We start from the raw sequence: 24,938 nt of genomic DNA on the forward strand, positions 1-24,938 counted from the left end.
CGTATACACTATACATGCATAATAATAATAATAACATGTATAATAATATATGTACACTAATACATTTACACTAATACATGTATACATGTATACATTATACATGTATAAGAATAATAACATGTATAATAATATATGTATACTAATACAAGGACACTAATACATGTATACATGTATACATGTATAATAATAACATACATGTATAATATATATAATAATAATGTATAAACGTATACATTATACATGTATAATAATAATATTCATGTATACATTATATATGTATACTAATAATATACATGTATACTATACATAATAATAATGTATACACGTATACATTATGCATGTATAAGAATAACATACATGTATAATATACATAATAATAATATATACACGTATACATTATACATGTATAATAATAATAACATGCATAATAATATATGTATACTAATACATGTACACTAATCCATGTATACACGTATACATTATGCATGTATAATAATAATATACATGTATAATATACATCATAATAACGTATACACATGTATAATAATAATCGCACGTATAATAACAACACAAACACCTTAATGAGTAACACGGAAGGTGCCGAGAAGATGAAAATTAATCTCTGTATTTATCAATTACAGCGGCTGTGATGTACAGAGGGGGGTGGGGGCGGTCCGGGGGAGTGTCCGGGGCCTGTCCGTGGGCGTGTCCCGGGGCGTGTCCCGCGCTCCCCGCCCGCCACGCGCGGAGGACGCGGCCGTTCCCGCTCGGTGCCGCCGTCGCGATGTCCTGCCCGGCTCCGGAGCCCGACAGGTGAGCGGGGATGGGCTCCGTGCGCTCCCCGTGTCCCCCGAGTATCCCCCCAACATCCCCCCGCAGCCTCCCCGCCCCACCCCGCCGGGGGCTGCGCGGCGTCTCCCGCCACCCTCCCCGCTTTGTCACCTCCCCTTGTCCCCATACGCCCCCTTCACCCTCCCCTTGTCCCCCTGCACCCGCTCCTTGTCCCCCTGCCCCTCCCGTTGTCCCCCTGCCCCCCCAGCCCCTCCCCTCGCATCCTCCCATCCCCCACCCCCTGCATCTCCCGCATCCTCCCGCTCCTCCATCCCCTCCCGCCCCCTCCCCATCCGCGGCCACCGAGCCCGGGGGGTCCCTGCGGTGCCCAAATCCCTTCCCCGGTGCCTTTGGGGGTTCCCCGGTCCGGCCGTGCACCTGCGCCCGTGGGGGCTCCGCGCACCGGCCGCGAACAAAGCGGCGCTGCCGCTCCGCCCCGCTTCCCTCCGCTTCCCTCCGCTTCCCTCCGCTTCCCTCCGCTTCCCTCCGCCTCCCTCCGCTTCCCTCCGCGCTCCTCCGCGCTCCTCCGCTTCCCCTCCGCTTCCCTCCGCTTCCCTCCGCTTCCCTCCGCCTCCCTCCGCTTCCCTCCGCTCTCCTCCGCTTCCCTCCGCTTCCCTCCGCTTCCCTCCGCGCTCCTCCGCGCTCCTCCGCCTCCCTCCGCTTCCCTCCGCTTCCCTCCGCGCTCCCTCCGCTTCCCTCCGCTTCCCTCCGCTTCCCTCCGCTTCCCTCCGCGCTCCCTCCGCTTCCCTCCGCTTCCCTCCGCTTCCCTCCGCGCTCCCTCCGCGCTTCCCTCCGCGCTCCCTCCGCTTCCCTCCGCTTCCCTTGCCCGCCTGGCTGAATTGGGCTTTTTGTTTTTGTGTTTTTTGGTTTTTTTCTTTTCTTTCTTCTCCCCTCCCCGGCCGTTTCCGCGCGCGCGGGAGGAGGGAAATGCGGCTGGAGGGGTTTGAGGGAAGCGATGCTGATTTAAGCAAGCCACCACTTGGTGAAAAAAAGGGTTGGACAAACATTGCTGCCGGCCCTGGAGAGCATCCAGGCTCCAGATAAATAAATTTACTTTTTTTTTTTTTTTTTTTTTAAGATACAGTTTGGAACAGCAAATTGTTGTGTAATTCCTTGTTGGGGTGGGGGGGGAAAGAAAAGCTTTCCCACTTCTTCCTGCCCTTGACCCAGAAAGTTTTGCAGCCCCTTTGCTGTGCTTTGCCAGGATCACCCAGCTGGCATCGCTTCCCTCAGGGAATCCTCACTCATTGATTTTCCTGCCTCTGCCATTCCCATCTCTTTATTTCTTGTTCAATTCTGTGGCTGAGTGCCCCAGTGTGGCCCCCTTGGTGATGCCCACTCATTCCAGGAGCTCCCAGGGTGGCCAAAATCAGCCCCCAGAGCTGAGCAGCTCCCACAGCTCAGCTCCACCATCCCCAGCATCTCTGGGATTGCGCTGTGACCTTCACACCTCCAAAAAAACCCAAAAAAACCATAAAAAAAGGGCTGGATGATGCTTCCCTGACAGCTCTTCCAGCTGCCCCTTGGCAGGGCGGAGGTTCTGGGATATTCCCTGGTGCCACCACAGTGCAGCAGAGCTGGATGTCACCTGCTGGATGTCACCTGCTGCTTTATGGTGACAGCACCCAGGGCCGTTCCCTTCTTCAGGGCAGCTTTTCTTTGCTGGATCTGCCTGACAGATGTCGTGGAGCTCCTGGAAAAGCTTCCCAAACAGGATTTGAACCTGTTCAAGTGACACACACAGCGGGTCTCCCCTTCCCAGGGGTGGCTGGAGGTTGCTGTGGGTTTGCCACAGATGGCTCTGCTGGGGAACAGAGTTTATCTGTCCCTCCTGCCTGCCTGGAGATTGGTTGGATCGCTCCCAAACCCAACGGGCGCTTGGCACGGGCTCCTGGTGTTGGCAGGAGGGGCTGGAAGCAGAGCTGCTGCCAGTGGGAATTGTCCAGCAGAGCCAGGTGTCCCCAAAAGGACAGGAGGGAGCCAGAGCTGGGGGATGCTGCAGGAGGTGAATGCTGTGAATGTTGAATCCCCCATGCCAGGGCAGCTCCCAGATTCCCGGGAGCGATGCCAGGGGAGGGAGTTGGGAATGCTGCCCCTGAGGAGGCGTGGGAAAGGGTGGCAGAGTTCTCATGTGTGCCTGCTTTTGTCTTCCAGCGGGGCAGAGTCCCTCTCCTCGGATGAAAAAGGTACAGGGATTTTTGGGAAAATGGGAATTTTGAAACTGGCTTTAAAAGCCAGTGCCAGAAAAAGTACACTGGTTTTGGGATGTGCCCATCTTTGGGAATGGGAATTCTAAAATTGGCTTTAAAAACCAATTGAAAAAGTACTGGGATCTTGGGAAGTGCTTATCCTTGGGAATGGGAATTCTAAAACTGGCTTTAAAAACTAATTGAAAAGGTACAGGGATTTTGGGAAGTGCCCATCTTTGGGAATGGGAATGGAGATTCTAAAACTGGCTTTAAAAATCAATGGAAAAGGTATAGGGATTTTGGGAAATGCCCATCCTTGGGAATGGGAATTCTAAAACTGGCTTTAAAAAGCAATTGAAAAGGTACAGGGATTTTGGGAAGTGCTCATCTTTGGGAATGGGAATTCTATAACTGGCTTTAAAAACCAGTTGAAAAGCTGCAGGGATTTTGGGAAGTGCCCATCTTTGGGGATGGGAATGGAAATTCCAAAACTGGCTTTAAAAACCAGTTGAAAAGATGCAGGGATTTTGGGAAATGCCCATCCTTTGGAATGGGAATGGGAATTCTATAACTGGCTTTTAAACCTTGGTGTACACCCTTTGTTTATGGGTTACTTTGGTTTTTATGCTAGGCTTTAAAATGTCTGTTCTATTGTTATTTATTCCCTTTCTCTGAGTACAGAATTAGCAAGAGAAGTGTGAAATCCTGCTCAGACTTTTATTTAATTTTACTCCCCGCCTTTCTCTTGCAGAGGTGACACCCAATGGCTTGGAGGGGTCAGGATCAGGATCGGGATCAGCCGAGGAGCACCCGGAGGGTGAGGCCACCACGGCTCAGGGATTTCCTCACTCCTGGGGTGGTCCTGCATCCCAAATTTCCCCCCAGCCACATCCCAAAACACATCCCTGGCTTTCCAGTGCTGGTTTCTGTTCAAATGATGTTTGTGAGAATAATGAGTGGGTTGGTGCCTCCACGCGAGTCTCGCCTGGTGGGACACACGGCTCCCACCAAGGCTGCTCCCACCTGCCCTGGAAAACCAGAATTTCACTGGGATGTGCCATGGGTGGAGCTCCAGAATTATCCCAGGTTTTATAAAACATGAGAATTCAATATTCTGAGCACCCTTCAGAAGGGCTGGGTGACCCCAGAGGCTCTCCTGGGGTTGGATTTGATGCTCTGATGTTTTTCTCTGCTTCAATGTTTCTTTGTTTTCCTGTTCCATTATCTATCCTGCTGCCTGGCCTGCTGGATCCAAACCTCTGGATGGATCCTGGACTCACATTCCACCTGTGCCTGTTTTTAAGGAGAAGCCAGCTCCCAAGACAGCTCCAGCAGCAGCTCGGAAGAGGAGTCAGGTGAGCAGCACATTGTGATTTATTTACCTGTAATCCTTTTTTTAAAACTGATGTTCAGTTTAAACCAGCTGCCTCTCCTGGGTATAATCTCACAGTTATTAGGGAATGCTAACTCTGATTGTTTTCCCAATAAAATTTTGGGAGCAAATGATTTTCTGTCAGTGGTCAAAAGGCAGCAGCTCAGAAGAGGAGTCAGGTGAGCAGAACATTATGATTTATTTATCCTTTTAAAACTGATGTTCAGTCTCAACCAGCTGCTTCTCCTGGGTATAATCTCACAGTTATTAGGGAATGCTAGCTCTGCTTGCTTTCCCAGTAAATTTTTTGGGATCCAGTGATTTCCTATCCCTGATCAAAGGGCAGCAGCTCGTGCTGCTTTCACCCTGCAGACACAATACCCACGGATATTTTTACACCACAGCAGTTGTCCAAACACCAAGAGGCCATAAATTTCCTCCAAAGTTGGCAACAGACCTGGCCAAACAGGATGGACAGGAAAATAATGCAAGGAAGTGTTTGCTGCTGGTGGGTTTTATGCTTCCCTGGGATTTGCTGCCAGCAGTTATCCTGGGTTTATGTAACACTGATAATTTAACAATCCCAATGTTTTATTCTGGGCAGATGCAGAGGATGGGGGGGAGGAAGGCTGGGTGAGTGTGGTTTGTTGTTGTCCCTGTTTTCCCCTGCTGAGGAGAGGATGAACAATGCCCGAGGGGGGTGTGGGGTGGCAGGGAGGATCCGGGGCTGGCCCAGCCATCAGCTCCATCTCTTTTGGGAAAAAGATGCTGGAGAGGGGGATGAGGGCTGGGGCCAGGAGCTCCCAGGTGCAGGGAGTGTTCCTGGTGCTGTTCCAGCCCTGCTGAGCTGGGGGCTGGGACAGCAGGGCTGGGGCACACAGCCAGTGCTGGCTGCTGCCTTCCCTGCCCCTCCCAGCTCAAGGACAGCCTGGGACAGCCTCCAGGATCCCTTTTTATTTTTTTTGGGATGGAGAAATCAGCTGATCTTGGCAGCTCTGCCACTCCCCTGCTCCCAAATCCACCCCTCAGGACACAGCTTTTGGCCTGAAGTGTCAGCTCTGTTGGAATTCCATCCTGTTGGATTCAGCCAGGAGAGTCCAGGCACTTTAAAATCATTTTAGGGACAAACACCCTGCAGAAAATGTGGTGGGTTTTTTGGGAAAGCTGTTCCCAGTTTCCATGCCAGGGGCTGAACTTTGTCCTTGGAACCTTGGTACCGTGGAGCTCATCCCAGGATAAAACTTTTTTTTTGGAAAATTTGTATCCTGATGTTCAGCTTCACACCCAGGCTGTGCAAAGCCTGCAAGGACTCTCAGGAATGTTCTCCTGAGGTGGATTTAGGCAAATGAAACTGTGGGGTTGTCCTGGGTGAATGTGGGAGCAGAAACCCCTTGGGCATTGAGATATTTCCTCCAAATTCCTTTTTCCTAGATGAAGAACAGGAGGAGAAGGAATCCCCACCTTACTGCAATGAGTCAGGTAGGAACACATCTCCTCAGGGCTTTTTTAAATTTTTTTTTTTTATTCCTGGCTGTTTAATTATTTGGCTTTTCATGAGCTCATCTCCCTCTTTTCCCACTAGGAGGGAGCTGCTTGCCATCCTGTGAGCACTGCAGGAATGAAAATGTAGGTTTGTGAGGGGAAAAAAACCCCACCCACTTATTTTGCATGAGATCATTTGCAAACTGTAGTTCTACTCTCTCCTCACCCTTTTAAAGACAATTTTTTAAAAATCTATTTCCAGGACCAGATGGAACAAGTGACCCCCAGGAGACTCGCTGGAGGACAATTTATGTATGAATTTTTTTAATGTAATGGGTTTGAGTTTGCATTGTTCACATCAGGGTGCTTCAGTCTTTGGTTGAAGTGGGCAAACAGCTCATTTGCTGCACAAACACATTTGAATTTATACTGGAAGGGGCACACAAATCCTTAAAAATCACAGTTTCGAGCCTGTGCTGCCTCCTGGGCAGCTCCTGGGAGGGTTTTTCAGCCTGGTCTGGCTGCAGTGATGACCTGCAGGCCCATTTTTATGTGCTCCTTTCAGCCTGGATGCACACGAGGCATCCTGCCCTGCTTCTCCCTCCCCTTTAGCCCTGCATTTTCCCTGGGATGCAGCACTGTGTCCCTCTGTCTGCCCTGGCACGGTCCCTGTGGGATGTCCCTGGCTGCTCTCCCTGCTGGGTGTTGATGTGGGATGTGACACCGAGCCCTGTGTGTGGCAGCAGCTCCTGGCACAGGAAGGTTTGTGCAAAACCTTCCTTTTATGCAAAACCTTCCTTTTATGCAAAACCTTCCTTTTATGCAAAACCTTCCTTTCCAGCTGATTTGCTGAGGGCTGGGCCCTCACTGTTATGGTTAATGAAAATGATTTGCTGTGAGATCAGGAACAGAGCAGAGCAGGCCCAAGCTTAATAACAAAGGAAAAAACTTTATTACTACTACCATAAAACTGAAAAGAAAGAAAAAAAACCCGACTAAATCTGAAATGGAAACCTTCTAAAACATTCCGTGGGGTTTTTTTTAACCTCTCTATGTTCTCAGAGGCATGTCCAGCCTTCAATTGGTCAGCCCAAGTGCCAATATCCAACCCCAATCACTGCCTGGCTTAACCCTCTGCCAAAAAAATCCCCTTCCATGTCAAACCACGACACTCCCTCATATTTAACAGCCCAGGGACAGCTCCAGAGCAGCCTGGAGTGCTTTTTAACAGCCATGGGACAGCTCCAGAGCAGCCTGGAGTGCTTTTTAACAGCCCAGGGACAGCTCCAGAGCATCCTGGAGTGCTTTTTAACAGCCCAGGGACAGCTCCAGAGCAGCCTGGAGCAGCTGTGGGTTGAGATAAAGTGGGAAGAGGTCACTGCTCATCCCTGGCAGTTCCCAAGTGATGGTTCCAGAGCAGCCTGGAGCAGATGTGGGTTGGGATAAAGTGGGAAGAGGTCACTGCTCATCCTGGCACTGCTCATCCCTGGCAGCTCCTGAGTGATGGCTCCAGAGCAGCCTGGAGCATCTGTGGGTTGGGATAAAGTGGGAAGAGGTCACTGCTCATCCCTGGCAGCTCCTGAGTGATGGCTCCAGAGCAGCCTGGAGTGCTTTTTAACAGCCCAGGGACAGCTCCAGAGCAGCCTGGAGTGCTTTTTAATAGCCCAGGGACAGCTCCAGAGCAGCCTGGAGCAGCTGTGGGTTGGGATAAAGTGGGAAGAGGTCACTGATCATCCTGGCACTGCTGATCCTGGCACTGCTGATCCTGGCACTGCTCATCCCTGGCAGCTCCAGGAGGGTGGCACTGCTGATCCTGGCACTGCTGATCCTGGCACTGCTGATCCTGGCACTCTGATCCCTGGCAGCTGCTGGAAGCTTTGGCCTGGTGCTGGTGTCTCTTGCAGGGTGCAGCTGGAGGCGGAGGGCTCCTTCCAGTGCAGCGTGACGGGGCTGATTTTCGAGGTGGCGGGGGCAGCCAGGGTCACCTACTCGCTGCTGTCCTGGAGCAAGTTCGCCGCGCTGGTGCAGCCGCCCTGGATCGTGGGTGGGCCCCTGTTCGACGTGCGCTGCTCAGCGCCCGCCGCGCTGCGCTGCATCCACTTCCCACACTGCCTCTGCCTGCGCGGTGAGTGCGGCCCCCTGGCCTTCTCAGAGGAGAAATTATTATTATTATTATTATTATTATTATTATTATTATTATTATTATTATTGCTATTAGTATTAGTATTAGTATTAGTATTGGTATTTTATTATTGTTATTGTTATTGTTATTGATAATATTAATATTATTAATATTATTATTATTATTATTGCTATTATTAGTACTGCTATTACTATTACTATATTGCTACTATTACCACTATTACTATTATTATATTTTTATTTTATTTTATTATTTTATTATTATAGTTTTAGTATTTTAGTATTTTTAGTATTATTCGTATTATTCATATTATTTGTATTATTCGTATTCTTAGTATTATTACTATTAGTATTTAATTTCATTTATTTATTATATTTTATATACAGTTATATTTTACGTTTTATAGTTTATTTGTATTTTATTTATATTTTGGTTTATATTGATATATTTTTATTTTATATATATGTATATATCAAATATATGTATTATAGAATATATATTCTATTATATTATGTATATGTTATATAAATATACATAAATGTTATTATATTTATACATTAACTTTATTATTTTTTATAATTAAGAATTATTTATTTTTGTCTTATTAAATTTATTATGATATAATAGTTATTATATAAGAGTATTATAATTGAATATCATTATATAAGAATAATTATTTATTATCATTCTTCTTATTATTATATAATAATATTAATATATTATATAACATAATTATTATATTATATTATATTATATTATATTATATTATATCTTATTATATCTTATTATATTAATTCTGTAATTTTTATTTTGTAATTATTATAGTATAATAATGATATATTACTATAATAGAATAATTATAATAATTATTATTCTAATATGATAATAATAATAATAATAATAATAATAAGTAGTAGTAGTAGTAGTAGTAGTAGTAGTAGTAGTAGTAGTAGTAGTAGTAGTAGTAGTAATTGTTATATTTCCCCTCCCTCCGAATTGTTATTAAGGGGCTCTCAGGCAAAGATATGGGAGTAGGAATTACAGTTCTTTATTAGGAAAAGATTAATAAAAAAAACCAGACAATCATTGTTGAGGGAACTAAAAACAGGTTTCAAAATGTGGCCTTACAAATAACACTGAATGCTTTAGAGAAATAGAACTGTGAAAGATGCATTGTAGTAAAACCCACAAAAAGTAATTTTAAATGATGAGCCTTAAAACATTTACAGTATAGTGCAACAAAAGCTAATAAACCAAACAACACTTATAATTAAAAAATAATCAACTTCTAATCATAATAACGTAAATGATAACATCTACATTATCTCACCCCTGCCATAAAACTAAAAATTAGATTGATTAGAAGTGGGAATTTTCTCAGCCATGCCGGGACACTCAGTGGCCATGAACAGAAGATAATTAATAATGAATGGCCCATGAACAGAAGATAATTAATAATGAATGGCCCAATAACAGGAGATCTCTCCTGGAGGGAGGATTGGCTGTGGGAGAGCTAAAGCAAAGTGCCCCATGAGCAGCAGAGAACTGTTGCTGTTGGACACGAAATAAGTACACAAATGCTTGGGAAGTTCAAAGGCTGAAAAAGAGAGCATTTTATTCAAACATCTGATATTTATACAATTCCAGAGGTGACCGTGGATTGGAGATGGAATTGCACCTCTCCAACCACACTGCTCAAACCAACAGTCCATTCATTCTCCCCTCCCACAAAGAAGAATGTAAAACAATTATTATTCATGTAAATAGCGTGTAAGAACTCCAGTAGAAATATGTAAATGTTGTCAGAAGGTTAACGAAGTTTTGTGAGAACTTTAAGACTTTCAAAAAAACTATTAAAAGAAAACACTTTTAAAAATCAAAACAACAGATAGCTCTGACAGATGGGGATAGGACACGCACCCCCAGGCACAGCTGGGCACAGGGACATGTGGGGACATCCTGGGAGCATTTGATAGTAAAAGGGTTTTAAAATCATGAGATTTAGGGCTAACAGGAAAAATAAGCTTAGGAGGCCTTGGAAAGATAAATACCTTTAGCACAGGGAGAAATAGTACTGTACTATGTAGCTAGTACATGATAATTGATATAACTGTTAGATGTGATGACTGTTTAGTAATGAAATATAATTACTGTTTAATCAGAAAGAATAATCATGTGAAACTGTGCTCATGGACCTAAGAAAGATCACTATAAACTCATGTCAATGTATACAATAGAACAATGTAAGTTTAATAATCAATGTGTAAGTTATATAAGGATAGAATATAAAATAAGTTCAGCTTGAAACGCATGGTGGAGTCAGATTTGGGTCTGCACCCCAATTCCCAGAGCTCTCAATGAAAGCACCTGTATATAATCATACCCCATGATTCTGTGTGTTTCTGACACGCTGGGCCCGGGTTTGTCCCCACAGATGATGGTGGGGCCGGTGTGGCCTTCAAGGTGCTGCACATCAAGGGCGGCGGCGCGGCCATGGAGCCCTCGGCCGAGTTCTCGGCCTCGCACGTCAAGTGGGTGGTGAGTTCCCTGTCCCCCGTGGGACCCCTGATCCACAGCCACCAGCCCCTGCAGTACCACGGCGCCGTCATCCTCTACAAGGCCATCGACGAGCACCCCTCCCTGTCCTTCTGGGTCTACCTGGCCACCAACAACGACTCCTTCATCAAGGTACCACTCCCTTCAGCAAGGGGTGGGAGCTGCCCGTGGGCTGGGTCTGTGCTTTGGGTGGGAAGGGGACTTCAATTCCAGCTCATCCCACCCTTGGATGGGCAGGGACACCTTCCACTTCCAAGCCCCAACGTCCAACCTGGCCTTGGGCACTGCCAGGATTCCAGGGGCAGCCAGCTGCCCTGGGAATTCCATCCCATCCCCTCCCTCCCAGGGACGATTCCATCCCAACATCCCCTCTAAACCCAGAGTCTTTAAGTTTTAAGTCATTCCCCCTTTTTCCTGTCACTGCATCCCTTGTAAATAAATAGTCTCTCTCGGAGCTTTTCCATTTCCATTCTTTATCTGAGTCCCTTCTCCTGGGTAGCAAGAGGAAACAGCCTCAAGTTGTGCCAGAACAGGTTTAGGTTGGTTAATAGGGAAAATTCCTTCAGGAAAAGGGTGGCCAAGCATTGGAACAGGCTGCCCAGTGAAAATTTGGGGATTTGGGAAAGCAGCTGACAATGGATTCATCCAGCAGCTCTCCGCTGGCAAGGGTCACATCAGAAATAACTCTGAGGAGAGCAGAGCGTGTCTGCAGAGGAAAGAGAGGCTGTGGGACTAACCCTGGATTAAATCAGCTTTAGAAAATTCCTTGCCTTGCCCTGCAGTGGGTTTGAATTAGGAAATTGGGTTTGTGGGATCATTCAGGAGCTCTGGCAGCAGCAGGACTTTAATTCACCCTATCACACTGAGGACAGGGACAAAAACCTTCCTTTTATTCAGCTTGTAAACTCCCTTAACCTCATTTCACCCCCGTGGCAGGACAGCTGGGGAGGTTTAGTGATGCTTTTTGAGTGTGGTGGTTATTCCTCAGCTTTCTGAGAAGTTTGTGGAACAGATCATGGCTCTTCTGCAAAGCTGGGGCCAGAGAACAGCCCAAGGAGCCACCTGAACACAGGTTTTAGATGTTAAATCCTTTACTGAAATGAGCAACATTGAAATATTAAGCTTGAAATGGTGTTTTTAAATTTTAGGATATCTCAAAGGCTGTAAAACACTCCAAAAGGAAATTTGTCCAAATTGAAAAGCCCCCTGTGTGCCAAAAGTTGCTGCAGGAAGGAAAGAAGTACAGACTGATCTGTGAGCCAGAAGCTGAAATAACTCCTGAGGTGAGTCCCTTACACAACCCTCACTTCCTGCACTGCAGCTTCCCTGGAAATGTGCCACAAAAAGGAACCATTTGCCTCTTGGAGCCCTGAAATTCTGGGATGAAATCCTGATGCTAAAGTCAAGAGCAAAACTCTGAGGAAGTTGGAGTTTGGTTGGGATCTCTCCCAACAGCCAGTTGCCTTCCCTTCTGTTTATTTCAGGTGAATATTTACGTTTATTTTACATTTGTGTTGTGCAGGAGATTGAATTTGTGGATGGGTCCCTGTTGAAGCTGAAGAGTTACTTCGAGGTGTATTTGGAGAAACCTGACGACTTCACCTTGTCCCTGGTGGAGCAGGACTCGGATGAGACCGTGTGGAAAGCCAGGCTGAGAGAGAGTGAGCCTGGGCCCTGAGGGGGTGGGAGGACCTCAAAGCCCACCCAGTTCCACCCCAGGGACACCTTCCACCACCCCTGGCTGCTCCAAGCCCCAATGTCCAGCCTGGCCTTGGACACTTGGCCACAGCTGCTCTGGGCACCCTGTGTCAGCCCCTCTCCATGTTCCCAGGGAATTCCCAGGGAATTCCCAATCTCCCACCCATCCCTGCCCTCTGGCACTGGGAGCCATCCCCTGTGTCCTGTCCCTCCATCCCTTGTCCACAGCCCCTCTCCAGCTGTCCTGGAGTCCTTCAGGTCCCACTGAGGTCACCCTGGAGCTTCTCCTCTCCAGGCTGAGCAATCCCAGCTCTCCCAGCAGAGCTTCTCCATCCCTCTGCTCATGGAATGGTTTCATTTGGAACTTCAAGGCCATTTAGTTCCAACCCTCCTGCACATTATTCCATGTTATATATTATCACTCTGCTCATGGAATGGTTTCATTTGGAACTTCAAGGCCATTTAGTTCCAGCCCTCCTGCACATTATTCCATGTTATAACATATTACTCCATATATTATCCAGAGGATTGTATAATATAATAAAAAATTGCATGTTAGTGCATCATAACTTGCAGTCTCTCTTGCCTGTTTGGGCCTGCTGCAGCAAGTGGAATCAAAGGGGGAAAATCTCCTTTTATGTGAGGGGTTGGAATGAACTCCTTTGTGGATTCCAGATTTGTGCTTGGGAATTCTTGGAGCTGGGGCCCAGCACTGGGAATTCCAGGCTGACATTTCGCTGCTCTGCCCTTTCCCAGGGGATTGGATCCATTATGACCAGAACAAGAACGAGCAGAAGAGGAGCACAGGCAGTGAGTGAGGAGCTGGGGTGGGACCCTCGTGCCCCTCTCTGGCCCTGGCCCCAGGGGACAGCGGTGACAGCAGTGACAGCACCTCTGCTCCCTCCCCAGGTGTGAAGAAGAGGAAACCAGCCCTCAACATCCTGGAGGAAGAGGGACTCTGCAGCAAAAAGCAAAAAACTGGCAGCACTGCAGGTGGGGCCTGGCTGGGAAAGGACCTGGGTGGGATTTTGTGTTCTGGGATTGAGACTGAGGTGGCTTTATCCGAGGTTTTTCCCTGTGGAATGGTCCAGGCTTGGGGAAGGGCAGCTGGAAATGTGCCTGGTGGAAAAGGGGCTGGGGGTGATGCTGGACATGAGCCGGGGTGGCCAAGGAGGTCCCAGGGCTGTCTTTTCAAATGCAGCTAAAAAAAGCAGTATCAGACTCTTCCAAGTGCTGGAAAATCGCTTCTCTCGCTGCTGCTTGGCTCATTTCAGTTTGCTCTTTTGGGATGAGATTTTTCTTGATTAGATTTGAGCAGACTTTGGTTTAAACATCTGAAAGTGCCACAATGATGGTTGTTAAGTGTTTGGTGCAGTTAATGTTTGGAGAGCTGGCACTGCTGAGGCTCCTCCAGCCCTGAGGCACTTTTGGGTTCCTCACGAGGACTTGGAGGGGCTGGAGCGTGTCCAGGGCAGGGAATGGGGTTGGGAAGAGGGATGGAGAATCTTGAGGGAGCTGGGGAGGGGCTCAGCCTGGAGAAAAGGGGATCAGGGGTGACCTTGTGGCTCTGCACAGCTCCTGACATGAGGGGACAGCCAGGGGGGGATTTGGGATTTTATCCCAGGGAACAGGGACAGGAGGAGAGGGAACGGCCTCAGGCTGGGCCAGGGCAGGCTCAGGGTGGGTTTTGGGGAAAATCCAATATTTTTCAGATGGAATGGGAGCAAAAAGCTTAACGGACCAACAGCTGCTGGTGATTGCCAAGCTGCTGGACCGGAGCTGGAGGGAGATGGCCATCGAGTGTCTGCAGATAGAGATGAAGGACATCGACGACGTCCGGGCCATGGAGGAGGACGTGACCATGCAGAAGCTGCTGGTGCTGAGGAAGTGGAGAGAGAGGGAGCAGGGCCATGGCACTGCAGAGGCTTTGCAGAGGAGCCTGGGGGACAAAGCCACCTACGAGATCCTGCAGGCGCTGCAAGGTATCAGCTCGGGGCACTGAGCCCATCCTGACCCAGCTGGCTTTGGGAATTCCATCAAGGAATTTTCCAGATCGCCCCTGCAGCCTTTGTTGTGCAGCTAAAATTGTCTCCTTTCCACTTTCAGCACTGACTGTATTTATTGTGGTGTTTTTATCCTTCAGGGATGGGTACCAAATGAATATTTTTGCCCCGAGTGTGGAGAGCTCTCCCAGCATGACCTGGGTGTCCAAAGCAATTTTTGGGATTTCCTGGGAGTCCTAAGAGGAGCTGTTTGGGTGTTTATTTCAGGAATGGTTAATTAATGGTTAATTAGCACCTTCCCTAGTGGAGGACTTGGTGGTTCCATCCCATGTGGGGATGGATTTCCCAAGGGAGCTCCCCCTCCTTTCCATGGAGTTCTTAGGTTCAGTTCACCTTCTGCAAATCCAAGTTGTTCAAGGAGCTGGGAATTATCCCTGCCCATGGCAAGGCTTGGAATTAAATGACCTTTAAGGTCCTTTCCAACCCAGACCATTCCATAATTTTATTATAATGTATAAAACACATTCTTTTGCTCTATTATGATTAATATAAATATTAATTATCAAGATTTTTCATTCAGGCTCAGCCTGGTCAAGCAGAAGATGCTTTGAGGCGAAGGAGGAGAAGATGGATTTCTTCTTCCATTGGAAACAAAAAACTCCACTCACCAGAATGAAAATCCCAGAATCCTGGAATGGTTTGGGTTGGAAGTGACCTAAAATCCCACCCCATTCAGCCAGCCATGGGGAATTGTCCTCAAAAATTGAATTTTTTTTCTTTGCAACAGCAAAACTTTGTTCTTTCTCAGTTCCTTAACTTAGAACAGGTGGTGCCAGGGGAGGTTTATATTGGATATTGGGAATATTCCTTCATGGAAAGGCCTGGAGGGATTTATCTGAGGTGTGGATGTGGCACCTGGGGACGTGGAGCTGTGGTGGCCTTGGCAGTGCTGGGAATGCTCGGACTGGATGATCTTGGAGGCCTTTTCCAACCTAATTCCACGATTAATTCTCCCTGGAAACAGCCTGGCTGGAAGAGGTGGGGAGCTCTCCCTCACAGCCTTGTGCTGCCTCAGGGCAGGGGGTTTGATACTTCCATTTTCCAAATTAAACATTTTTAAATGCAAATTCTCTCGGTTTGAGTCTCACAGGAGCTTCCAGAGATTCCCAATCCAGGTGTGTTTTTTCCTTTCCCTCAGGTTTCTTGGCTCAGAGCTGAGCCAGCTGCGAGGAGGAGGAGGAGGAGGAGGAAGAGGAGGAAGAAGAGGTGGCAGCTTCCCAACCCAACCCTTCTGCTCCCCTGGGATCCTGCTGGGATTCAGGAATGTTCCTGCTGGGAAGTTCAGGCAGGACCCTCCAGAGACACGTGGATGGAATTTGGTGTGGATAGGAGCCACTTCCAAGACTTTTCAGGAGAGGTGGATCCTGGAATTCCGTGTTTCACCCACAGGAAAAGCCACTCCAGGAGGACACAAACACTGGAAGAAACCACTTGATCTTTTTCATCTCCTGGAAATGATTTTTATTTCCATCAGGGAAAACCAGGGAGAAGAATTCCCCTGGAAACTTTCATCCCCTTCCAAAAAAACCACTGAACTGCCAGAATCGTGAGGTGCGTTGGATTTCTCATGGATCAGGGAAGAAGAATCCTAAACTTGTACCAAATTCCTTTGGCATAATCACTGTATATATGGAATTATTGTACAGATCCTCTACATCCAGTCCTTGTTAAGCTGTGGTTCTGCTTCCTGAAATTCCCAAAAATGGGAATAACCACTATGAACTCCAGGCAGCTCGGAATTTCCCATGGAATTCCTTCTCCCCTCTTTTCTGTATAGCTTGTCTCTGTTTTTTACATTGTATAATTCTTTTTTTTTTTTTGTATGAGAAACTTTTTATACTTCTTTTTTATTTTTTTTACTTGATTTTTTTTTACTTGGATAGAATTTAGGTGCTTAAAATGTGAGGAGCTGAAATCCCTGTGCTGCAGGATTGGAAAAAAATTTGGGAAAAATGGAATTTGCAGAAGAGAGGAGTGACCAGATCCAGGATTGTCTTGTTTTCAAGGCTGTGGGATACCTGGGATGATCTTCCTCTGTGTATGCTTGGGAAAGGAAAACATACTTTTGAAAAATAAGGATTAAACAGGGAAAATTTCCGTGATTTCCATCTGAATTTTGATTTTTTTAGTTGGATGAAGTGTTGGGAAGTTGTTGATTTCCTGGGAAGAGGAGGAGGATGGAAGTTGTTCCTCAGCCTCTGGAAAAGCTGGAGGTGCCACCAAAGGCATCCAAATCCCAAAATCTCCCATCCCATTCCAGACCCTTCCCTATCCCAGGTTTTTCCAAGAGGGAAACTTGGATTTTAAACCCACCAATTACAGGGAGGTGCCCTCCTGTGCCAGCAACATCCAAAGGATTTCAAAGGATTCAGGGCGGGTCCCAAGGGACAAAAAAATCACTGTGGTTTCGAAGGAAACATTGATTTTATTAGGCAATAAATAGAATAAATAGGGAATATCATAAAAAGTCATGGATTAGAGTGGAATATCATCATAAATAAATCAGGGAATAGAATGGAATATCAGTGTAAATGAAGGAATAGCATAATAAATAAATCAAGGGATTATGATATTAAATAAATAAAGGATTATAATAATAAATAAATAATGAAATAGACTGGAATCTCAAATCAAGGAATATCATCATAAATCAGGGAATCGAATTGAATATCATAAATAAATAATGAAATAGAATGGGATCTCAAATAATGGATTATCATCATAAATCAGGGAATGCATGGAACATCATCATAAATGAAGGAATACCATAATAAAAAAATCAAGGAATATCATAAATAAACCATGAAATAGAATGGAATCTCAAATCAGGGATTTTCATCATAAATCAGGGAATAGAATGGATTAGCATAAATAAATAATGAAATAGAATGGAATCTCAAATAAATCAAGGATTATCATCATAAATCAGGGAATAGAATGGAATATCATGAATAAACCATGGAATAGAATGGAATCTGAAATTAAGGAATATCATCATAAATCAGGGAATGGAATATCGTATTATATCCAGGAATATAATCTTAAATAAATCAAGGAATATCCTAAGTATATAATGAAATAGAATGGAATCTGAAATTAAGGATTAAGAATGGAATATCATAAATAAACCATGGACTAGAATATCCTGAGTTGGAAGGGATTCCCCAGGAAAAGGAATTACCATAAACAGCTCTCATTTCCTGAGAAATCAGCGGAACAAACACGGAGAAATCCCAATCTGGAAGGTTTTGGTGCTCAGACGTAGAGAAACCCCAAACCCCATTTTCAATTCCCATTTTAGGGGCTGCTGGGGATTCTGTGGGGCGGGTGCTCCCCCAGGATCTGCCGGGATTCAGGGGGAGCTGAGGAAGCTCAGCACCCTGCAGATGGTGACGCTGCGGATGCGCAGGGCCTGCAGCACCCCGCAGAGCCGCAGCCGCTCCGGGAACGGCGCCCACCCCAGTGATCCCGATGGTCCCGATGGTCCCGATCCCAGTGATCCCGATGGTCCCAATCCCAGTTGTCCCGATGGTCCCGATGGTCCCGATCCCGATGATCCCAATGGTCCCAATCTCAATGATCCCAATGATCTTGATGATCCCGATCCCGATTGTCCTGATGATCCCAATCCCAATGATCCCAATGATCTTGATGATCCCAATCCAAATGATCCTGATCCCGATTGTCCTGATGATCCCAATCCCGATGATCCCGATGATCCCAATCCCGATGATCCCAATGATCTTGATGATCCCAATCCAAATGATCCCGATCCTGATTGTCCTGATGATCCCAACCCCGATGATCCCGATGATCCCAATCCCGATGATCCCAATGATCTTGATGATCCCAATCCCAATGATCCCAATCCCGATTGTCCCAATGGTCCCGATGATCCCAATCCCGACGATTGAAATGATCCCAATCCCGATGATCCCGATGATCCCGATGGTCCCGATGGTCCCGATGATCCCAGTCCCGACGATCCCGACGATCCCGATCCCAGCGGCGCCTCCGGATCCTGCCCGGTGCTGCTGCCCAGGGCCTGCACGGGGTTAGGAAACACCTTAAACCCAAAAATTCCCGGGATTTTCACCCCCTCAGGGATGGACGGCAAGACTGGGAAGGAAGGATGGGTCAAGGGGAAAATCTGGGATGTTTCTTATTAATAGGGGAAAATTTGGGATGTTTATCATTAATAGGGAAAAGTTTGGGATGTTTAGTTTATCATTAATAGGGGGAAAATTTAGGATGTTTATCATTAATAGGGAAATTTATCATTTACAGGGAAAAAAATTATCAATAATAGGGAAAGATTTGGGATGTTTGTCATTAATAGGGAAAATTTGGGATGTTTGTCATTAATAGGGGAAAAATTTATCATTTATAGGGAAAAATTTATCATTAATAGGGAAGACTTTGGGATGTTTAATTTATCATTAATGGGGGAAAATTTGGGATGTTTATCATTAATAGGGAAAATTTGGGGATGTTTAATTTGTCATTAATAGGGAAAACTTTGGGATGTTTGTCAGTAATAGGGGAAAAATTTATCATTTATAGGGAAAAATTTATCATTAATATGGGAAAAATTTGGGATGTTTAATTTGTCATTAATATGGGAAAAATTTGGGATGTTTAGTTTATCATTAATAGGGAAAAATTTGGGATGTTTAGTTTATCATTAATAGGGAAAAATTTGGGATGTTTAGTTTGTCATTAATAGGGAAAATTTTGGAATGTTTAATTTATCATTAATAGGGGGAAAATTTGGGATGTTTATCATTAATAGGGAAAATTTTGGGATGTTTAATTTGTCATTAATAGGGAAAAATTTGGGATGTTTAGTTTATCGTGAATAGGGTGAGGGAGGAATTTGGGATATTTAATTTGTCATAAATGGACTGAGGGAAAAATTTGGGATGTTTAAATTAATGTAAATAGAGTGAGAAGAAAATTTAGGATATTTAAATTATCATTAATAGACTGAGGGAAATATTTGGGATATTTAATTTGTCATAAATAGAGTGAGGGAAAATTTTGGGATATTTAATTTATCATCAATGGAGTGAGGGAAAAATTGAAGATATTTAATTTGTCATTAATAGGGTACATTTTGAAGCATTTAATGGTATCAAAAGTAGACTGAGAATGAAAATTGAAATATTTACCATTGATAAGGAAATTTTGGAAATATTTAATGATTGCATTAATAGACTGAGGATAAAGTATTTAATGTTATCATTAATAAGTTAAATGTTGAAATATTTCATTTATCATTAAATAAATGAAATATGAAATAAATTTTGAAATATTTAATTTATCAGGAAGAGATTGAAGGTAAAATTTGGAATATTTAATTTAATTAATAAAGTAAATGCATAAATATTTAATGATTGTATTAATAGACTGAGGGTAAAATCTGAGGGAATTATATCATTAATAAGGCAAATTTTCAAATATTTCATGATAGCACTAAAAGACTCAGGATAAAATTTGAAATATTTAGTGATAGCATAAATAGGGTACAGTTTGAAATATTTCTTTTACCCTGAATAGAGTGAGGGTAAAATGGGAAATACTCAATTGATCATTATTAAGGTAAATTTTGAAACATTTCATGATTGCATTAATAGACTGGAATTAAAATTTTGAAATATTAACTCTTACCATGAATAAGCTAAAATTTCAAATATTTCATGATCTCATTTATAGACTGAGGCTAAAATTTGATTAATCAAGTTTTAATCCACCCTTTGTGTGTTAGATTTCAATATTTGGAGGAGAAATTGAGTTTTTTTGGGGTTTTTTTCCCAATTTCCCGAATTTTGGGGGCAGGAATCCTCACCTCCATCATCCCATCCAGAGCTGCCAGGAGCTGGGGGTCGGGCAGGGAGCTCAGCTGTGCCCTGTAGGCTCTCACATCCTCAGAGATGCCCTGCAGGCATCTTCCCTGGGAAAAAAAATATGGAATTATCAGGAAATGTTGGAATCTGCTGCTCATTTAAAAATACGATGAGAAAAAGAAGGAGTTTTGTTGAGAAATTCCCATTTACCTCATCAAAAATTGATTTTTCCAGGGCTGGGCAATTTCCAGGCTGCAAATTGGAAGAAGAAATGAGGTTTGTGATTTAATGGGGGTGTGGGGGATGCGTTCCATGGGATGAGGAGGTGAAATTGAAAATTAATTTCTGTAATTTCTGTAATTTCTGTCATTTCTCTGTGTTTTACCCCAGCAGTGCAGGCTCGGAGGGTGTTGTTCTGGTCCTCAGTGATGTCCTGCAGATCCACCTCCTCGAGGGTACACTCAAAGCCCAGGGTGTTGGATTCCTGGTGGGAAAAGGGAATAAAAAACGGCTCCTTCATGAGGCAATTTCTGTCTTTTTATACATTTATCCCTAAACAGACACAATTTGATACAATTTCATCTCTCTGTGCTCAGATGAGCCCCAGGAGAGGCTCTGCGGGGGCTGTGGTTAAATATGAAGTGCAGGGAATAGTTTGGGGAGCGTCTCTGACATCCTGGGGCCACCACTGATGTCCTGGGGACCACCTGGGGCCACCACTGATGTCCTGGGGACATCCCTGCCCTCCTGGGGACCAAAACTGCTCCAGCATTTCCCGGTTTGGTGTCACCAGTGTCCCACCCCTGCTCTCCTGGGTGTCACCAGTGCCCTCCTGGGTGTCACCAATGTCCCACCCCTGCCCTCCTGGGTGTCACCAGTGCTCTCCTGGGTGTCACCAATGTCCCATCCTTCCCTCCTGGGTGTCACCAATGTCCCACCCCTGCCCTCCTGGGTGTCACCAGTGCCTTCCTGGGTGTCACCAGTGCCCTCCTGGGTGTCACCAATGTCCCACCCCTGCCCTCCTGGGTGTCCCCAATGCCCTCCTGGGTGTCCCCAATGCCCTCCTGGGTGTCACCAATGTCCCACCCCTGCCCTCCTGCGTTCTCAGCACCCCCCAGATGCCCAGCTGGTACTTGGGGACCATCCCTGCCCTCCTGGGGACGGCAATTTCCCCATCCCTGCCTGCCTTGGTGCCATCCCCACTCTCCTGGGTGCCACCACCGGCTCTTCACTGGCCTTTGGGTGCCTTTGCCACCCCTGTGGGTGCCACCACTGCTCCATCCCTGCCTGGTTTGGTACCACCACTGCCCCACCCCTGCTCTCCTGGGTGCCACCCCTGCCCCATCCCTGCTCTCCTGGGTGCCATCCTTACCCCATCCCTGCTTTCCTGGGTGCCATCCCTACTTTCCTGGGTGCCACCCCTGCCCCATCCCTGCTCTCCTGGGTGCCATCCCTGCCCCATCCCTGCTTTCCTGGGTGCCATCCTTACCCCATCCCTGCTTTCCTGGGTGCCACCCCTGCCCCATCCCAGCCCCCCACATCCCGTCCCCGTCCCCCACTCACCTTCAGCCGCTGCGGGGAGGCGTTGGCGGCCTCCAGCAGCTCCCGGGAGCGGCTGAGGCACCGGGCGGGGGTGGGCAGTGCCCGGGCAGGGGTGGGCAGTGCTCGGGCAGGGGTGGGCAGGGGTCGGACAGGGGTGGGCAGTGCCGGGACAGGGGTGGGCAGGGGTCGGACAGGGGTGGGCAGTGCCCGGACAGGGGTGGGCAGTGCCGGGACAGGGGTGGGCAGGGGTCGGACAGGGGTGGGCAGTGCCCGGACAGGGGTGGGCAGTGCCGGGACAGGGGTGGGCAGGGGTCGGACAGGGGTGGGCAGTGCCGGGACAGGGGTGGGCAGGGGTCGGACAGGGGTGGGCAGTGCTCGGGCGGGGGTGGGCAGTGCCGGGACAGGGGTGGGCAGTGCCCGGGCCGGGGGCAGCAGCAGCAGCAGCGCCAGGTACAGCAGTGCCCAGCCGCGGCCACCAGGCGGCGCTGCCCGCCCGCTCCCGGTGCCGTTCCCGGTGCCGTTCCCGGTGCCGTTCCCGGTGTTACTCCCGGTGCCATTCCCGGAGTTATTCCCGGTGCCTTTCCCGGTGCCGTCCCCGGTGTTACTCCCGGTGCCGTTCCCGGTGCCGTTCCCGGTGCCATTCCCGGTGTAATTCCCGGTGCCATTCCCGGTGTTACTCCCGGTGCCGTCCCCGGTGTTACTCCCGGTGCCGTTCCCGGTGCCGTTCCCGGTGCCATTCCCGGTGTAATTCCCGGTGCCGTTCCCGGTGCCGTTCCCGGTGTTGATCCCGGTGCCGTTCCCGTTGCCATTCCCGGTGTCACTCCCGGTGCCGTTCCCGCCGCTGCCGCCCCGCTCCATCTCTGCCCCGGGTCCCGCCGGGCGCGGCTCTTATAGAGCGGCAGCGGCGGCAGCGGCAGCGGGACTTCCCCGAGAGCGGCGGGGCCGGGAACCCCGCGGGGACCGGAATCCCGGGAATCCCGAGAGGGGCCGGGAACCCCGGGGATGCCGAGGGGCCGGGAATCCCGGGAATCCCGAGAGGGGCTGGGGATCCCGGGAATCCCGGGAATCTGGGAACCCCGGGAATCCCGAGAGGGGCTGGGAATCCCGGGAATCCCGAGAGGGGCTGGGGATCCCGGGAATCCCGGGAATCTGGGAACCCCGGGAATCCCGAGAGGGGCTGGGAATCCCGGGAATCCCGAGAGGGGCCGGGGATCCCGGGAATCCCGAGAGGGGCCGGGGATCCCGGGAATCTGGGAATCCCGGGAATCCCGAGAGGGGCCGGGGATCCCGGGAATTCCGAGAGGGGCTGGGGATCCCGGGAATCCCGAGAGGGGCTGGGGATCCCGGGAATCCCGAGAGGGGCCGGGAATCCCGGGAATCTGGGAATCCCGGGAATCCCGAGAGGGGCTGGGAATCCCGGGAATCTGGGAACCCCGGGAATCCCGAAAGGGGCCGGGAATCCCGGGAATCTGGGAACCCCGGGAATCCCGGGAATCTGGGAACCCCGGGAATCCCGAGAGGGGCTGGGAATCCCGGGAATCTGGGAACCCCGGGAATCTGGGAACCCCGGGAACCCCGGGAATCTGGGAACCCCGGGGATCCCGAGAAGGGCCGGGAATCCCGGGAATATGAGAACCCCGGGAATCCCGGGAATCTGGGAATCCCGGGGATGCCGCGGGCCGGGCGCAGCTGGAATTCCCTCCTCGGGCTCTGCACAAAGAGTTTCCCGAAAATCAGGATTAGTTGGGGTCAATGCGAGGCACATGGATAAACTTCCATGGAATCACAGCATCAGGAATGGGTTGGGCTGGAAGGGGCTCCAAGAGCCTCTCCTTGCCATGGCAGGGATTCCAACTGTGCCAGCCTGGCTTGGGCACTGCCAGGGATCCAGGGAATCCCATCCCAGCCAGGAATTCCTGCCCCATATCCCACCCAAAGCTCCTCCTGCCTCAGCCTCTCTCTGTTCTGTCACTCCATCCCTTGGAAATTGTCCCTCTCCAGCTTTCCCCTTCTTTATCCTGCTTTCCTCTCAAGGAAAAAGGGACAAAACAGTCTCGGGTTTCAGCAGAGCAGGTCCATGCTGGAGATCAGGGAATATTTCTTCATGGAAAGGGTTGGAAGGGGCTGCCCAGCACAGTCCCCATCCCTGGAGGGATTTAAAGCCCTGGGGAGGGAGGTGGCACTTGGGGACAGGGCTCAGGGGGGCCTTGGCAGTGCTGGGGATGCTGCACTGAATGAACTTTGAGATATTTTCCAGCCCAAACCACTCCAAGATTCTCTGATTCCCTAATGACAAACTCTCACTAATGGATGTTTGGTGAAAACCTGCCTGAATGTTTGATTTTGCTGAAATACTTGGAATAATTAACGGATAATTTTTCGTGGCCGTTCTCAGCTGCCCCAAAAAGCTGCAGAAAACTTTTCTGTGCTTTGGGACTGCCATGAAGTCACCGGGATTTTTGCTGTCAAACTGGAAGGGAGCAGGATGAATCAAGAGTTTTATATTGCATTTTCAGGTTCTTTGTATTTTCACTGTTTCCTATAAGAAGCCTGTGGCGTGTCCTGAGAGTTCTTTTTTGCCCCAATAGCAGCAGTGCCTCATTTTCCAATTTCTCTCTGTGTTTTCCACTCCTGCCCCGTCATTTCGCTGCAGGCTGTGGTTTCCAGCTCGAGCAGGAGCCGCCGCTTCCGAGAGCCAAAAGTGAAAGAGAATTTTGGGATGAGCAGCAGGGCTGTTCCTGAAAGGCCCAACTTTGGCTTTCCAGGTTTCTTTCCAGGATCACAGCTGGGTTGGGATTTGGGCTTCATTTTTGGCTAAATTGGGATATATCCTCGTGATATCCCGTAGATCTCTCCCCAAATCCTTGTTGGGGCTGCCCCTGGAGCCCTGGCAGTGCCCCAGGCCGGGCTGGGTGGGTTTGGAACACCCTGGGACAGTGGGATGTCCCTGCCCATGGCACAATGGGATGGGATTTTAGGTCACTTCCAACCAAAATCATTCCAGGATTCTGGGATTGTCATTCTGGTGAGTGGAGTTTTTTGTTTCCAATGGAAAAAGAAATTCATCTTCTCCTCCTTCGCCTCAAAGCATCTTCTGCTTGACCAGGCTGAGCCTGAATGAAAAATCTTGATAATTAATATTTTTATTAATCATATTAGAGCAGAAGAATGTGTTTTCTACATTATAATGTATTTAAATAAGAATTACGCCTTGAG

At 47.7% G+C, this 24,938-nt stretch overlaps 2 protein-coding genes across 2 annotated transcripts; one reads left to right on the forward strand and one right to left on the reverse strand.

Annotated features, from left to right (window-relative positions):
• Positions 1–694: 694 nt before the first annotated feature.
• On the forward strand, positions 695–16,436 carry CARD8 (caspase recruitment domain family member 8). Its single transcript, XM_030280308.4, has 15 exons — positions 695–813; positions 2,986–3,017; positions 3,772–3,837; positions 4,325–4,375; positions 5,824–5,871; positions 5,975–6,018; positions 6,137–6,186; positions 7,779–7,999; positions 10,452–10,705; positions 11,722–11,856; positions 12,096–12,234; positions 13,028–13,081; positions 13,181–13,264; positions 13,984–14,253; positions 15,473–16,436. Exons 1-15 carry the CDS (start codon positions 785–787, stop codon positions 15,490–15,492), a joined length of 1,497 nt encoding a protein of 498 aa, XP_030136168.4. The 5' UTR covers positions 695–784; the 3' UTR covers positions 15,493–16,436.
• A 1,104-nt stretch (positions 16,437–17,540) lies between these two features.
• Positions 17,541–20,743, reverse strand: IL12A (interleukin 12A). The gene is made up of 5 exons (XM_072933540.1): positions 20,566–20,743; positions 20,391–20,432; positions 20,128–20,287; positions 18,132–18,379; positions 17,541–18,046 (listed from the first exon to the last, which is right to left on the reverse strand). Exons 1-5 carry the CDS (start codon positions 20,698–20,700, stop codon positions 17,687–17,689), a joined length of 945 nt encoding a protein of 314 aa, XP_072789641.1. The 5' UTR covers positions 20,701–20,743; the 3' UTR covers positions 17,541–17,686.
• Between the last annotated feature and the right edge of the window lie 4,195 nt (positions 20,744–24,938).

The sequence above is a fragment of the Taeniopygia guttata genome, chromosome 9 (assembly GCF_048771995.1).
Source record: "Taeniopygia guttata chromosome 9, bTaeGut7.mat, whole genome shotgun sequence".
In the NCBI taxonomy this organism is placed as follows: domain Eukaryota; kingdom Metazoa; phylum Chordata; class Aves; order Passeriformes; family Estrildidae; genus Taeniopygia; species Taeniopygia guttata.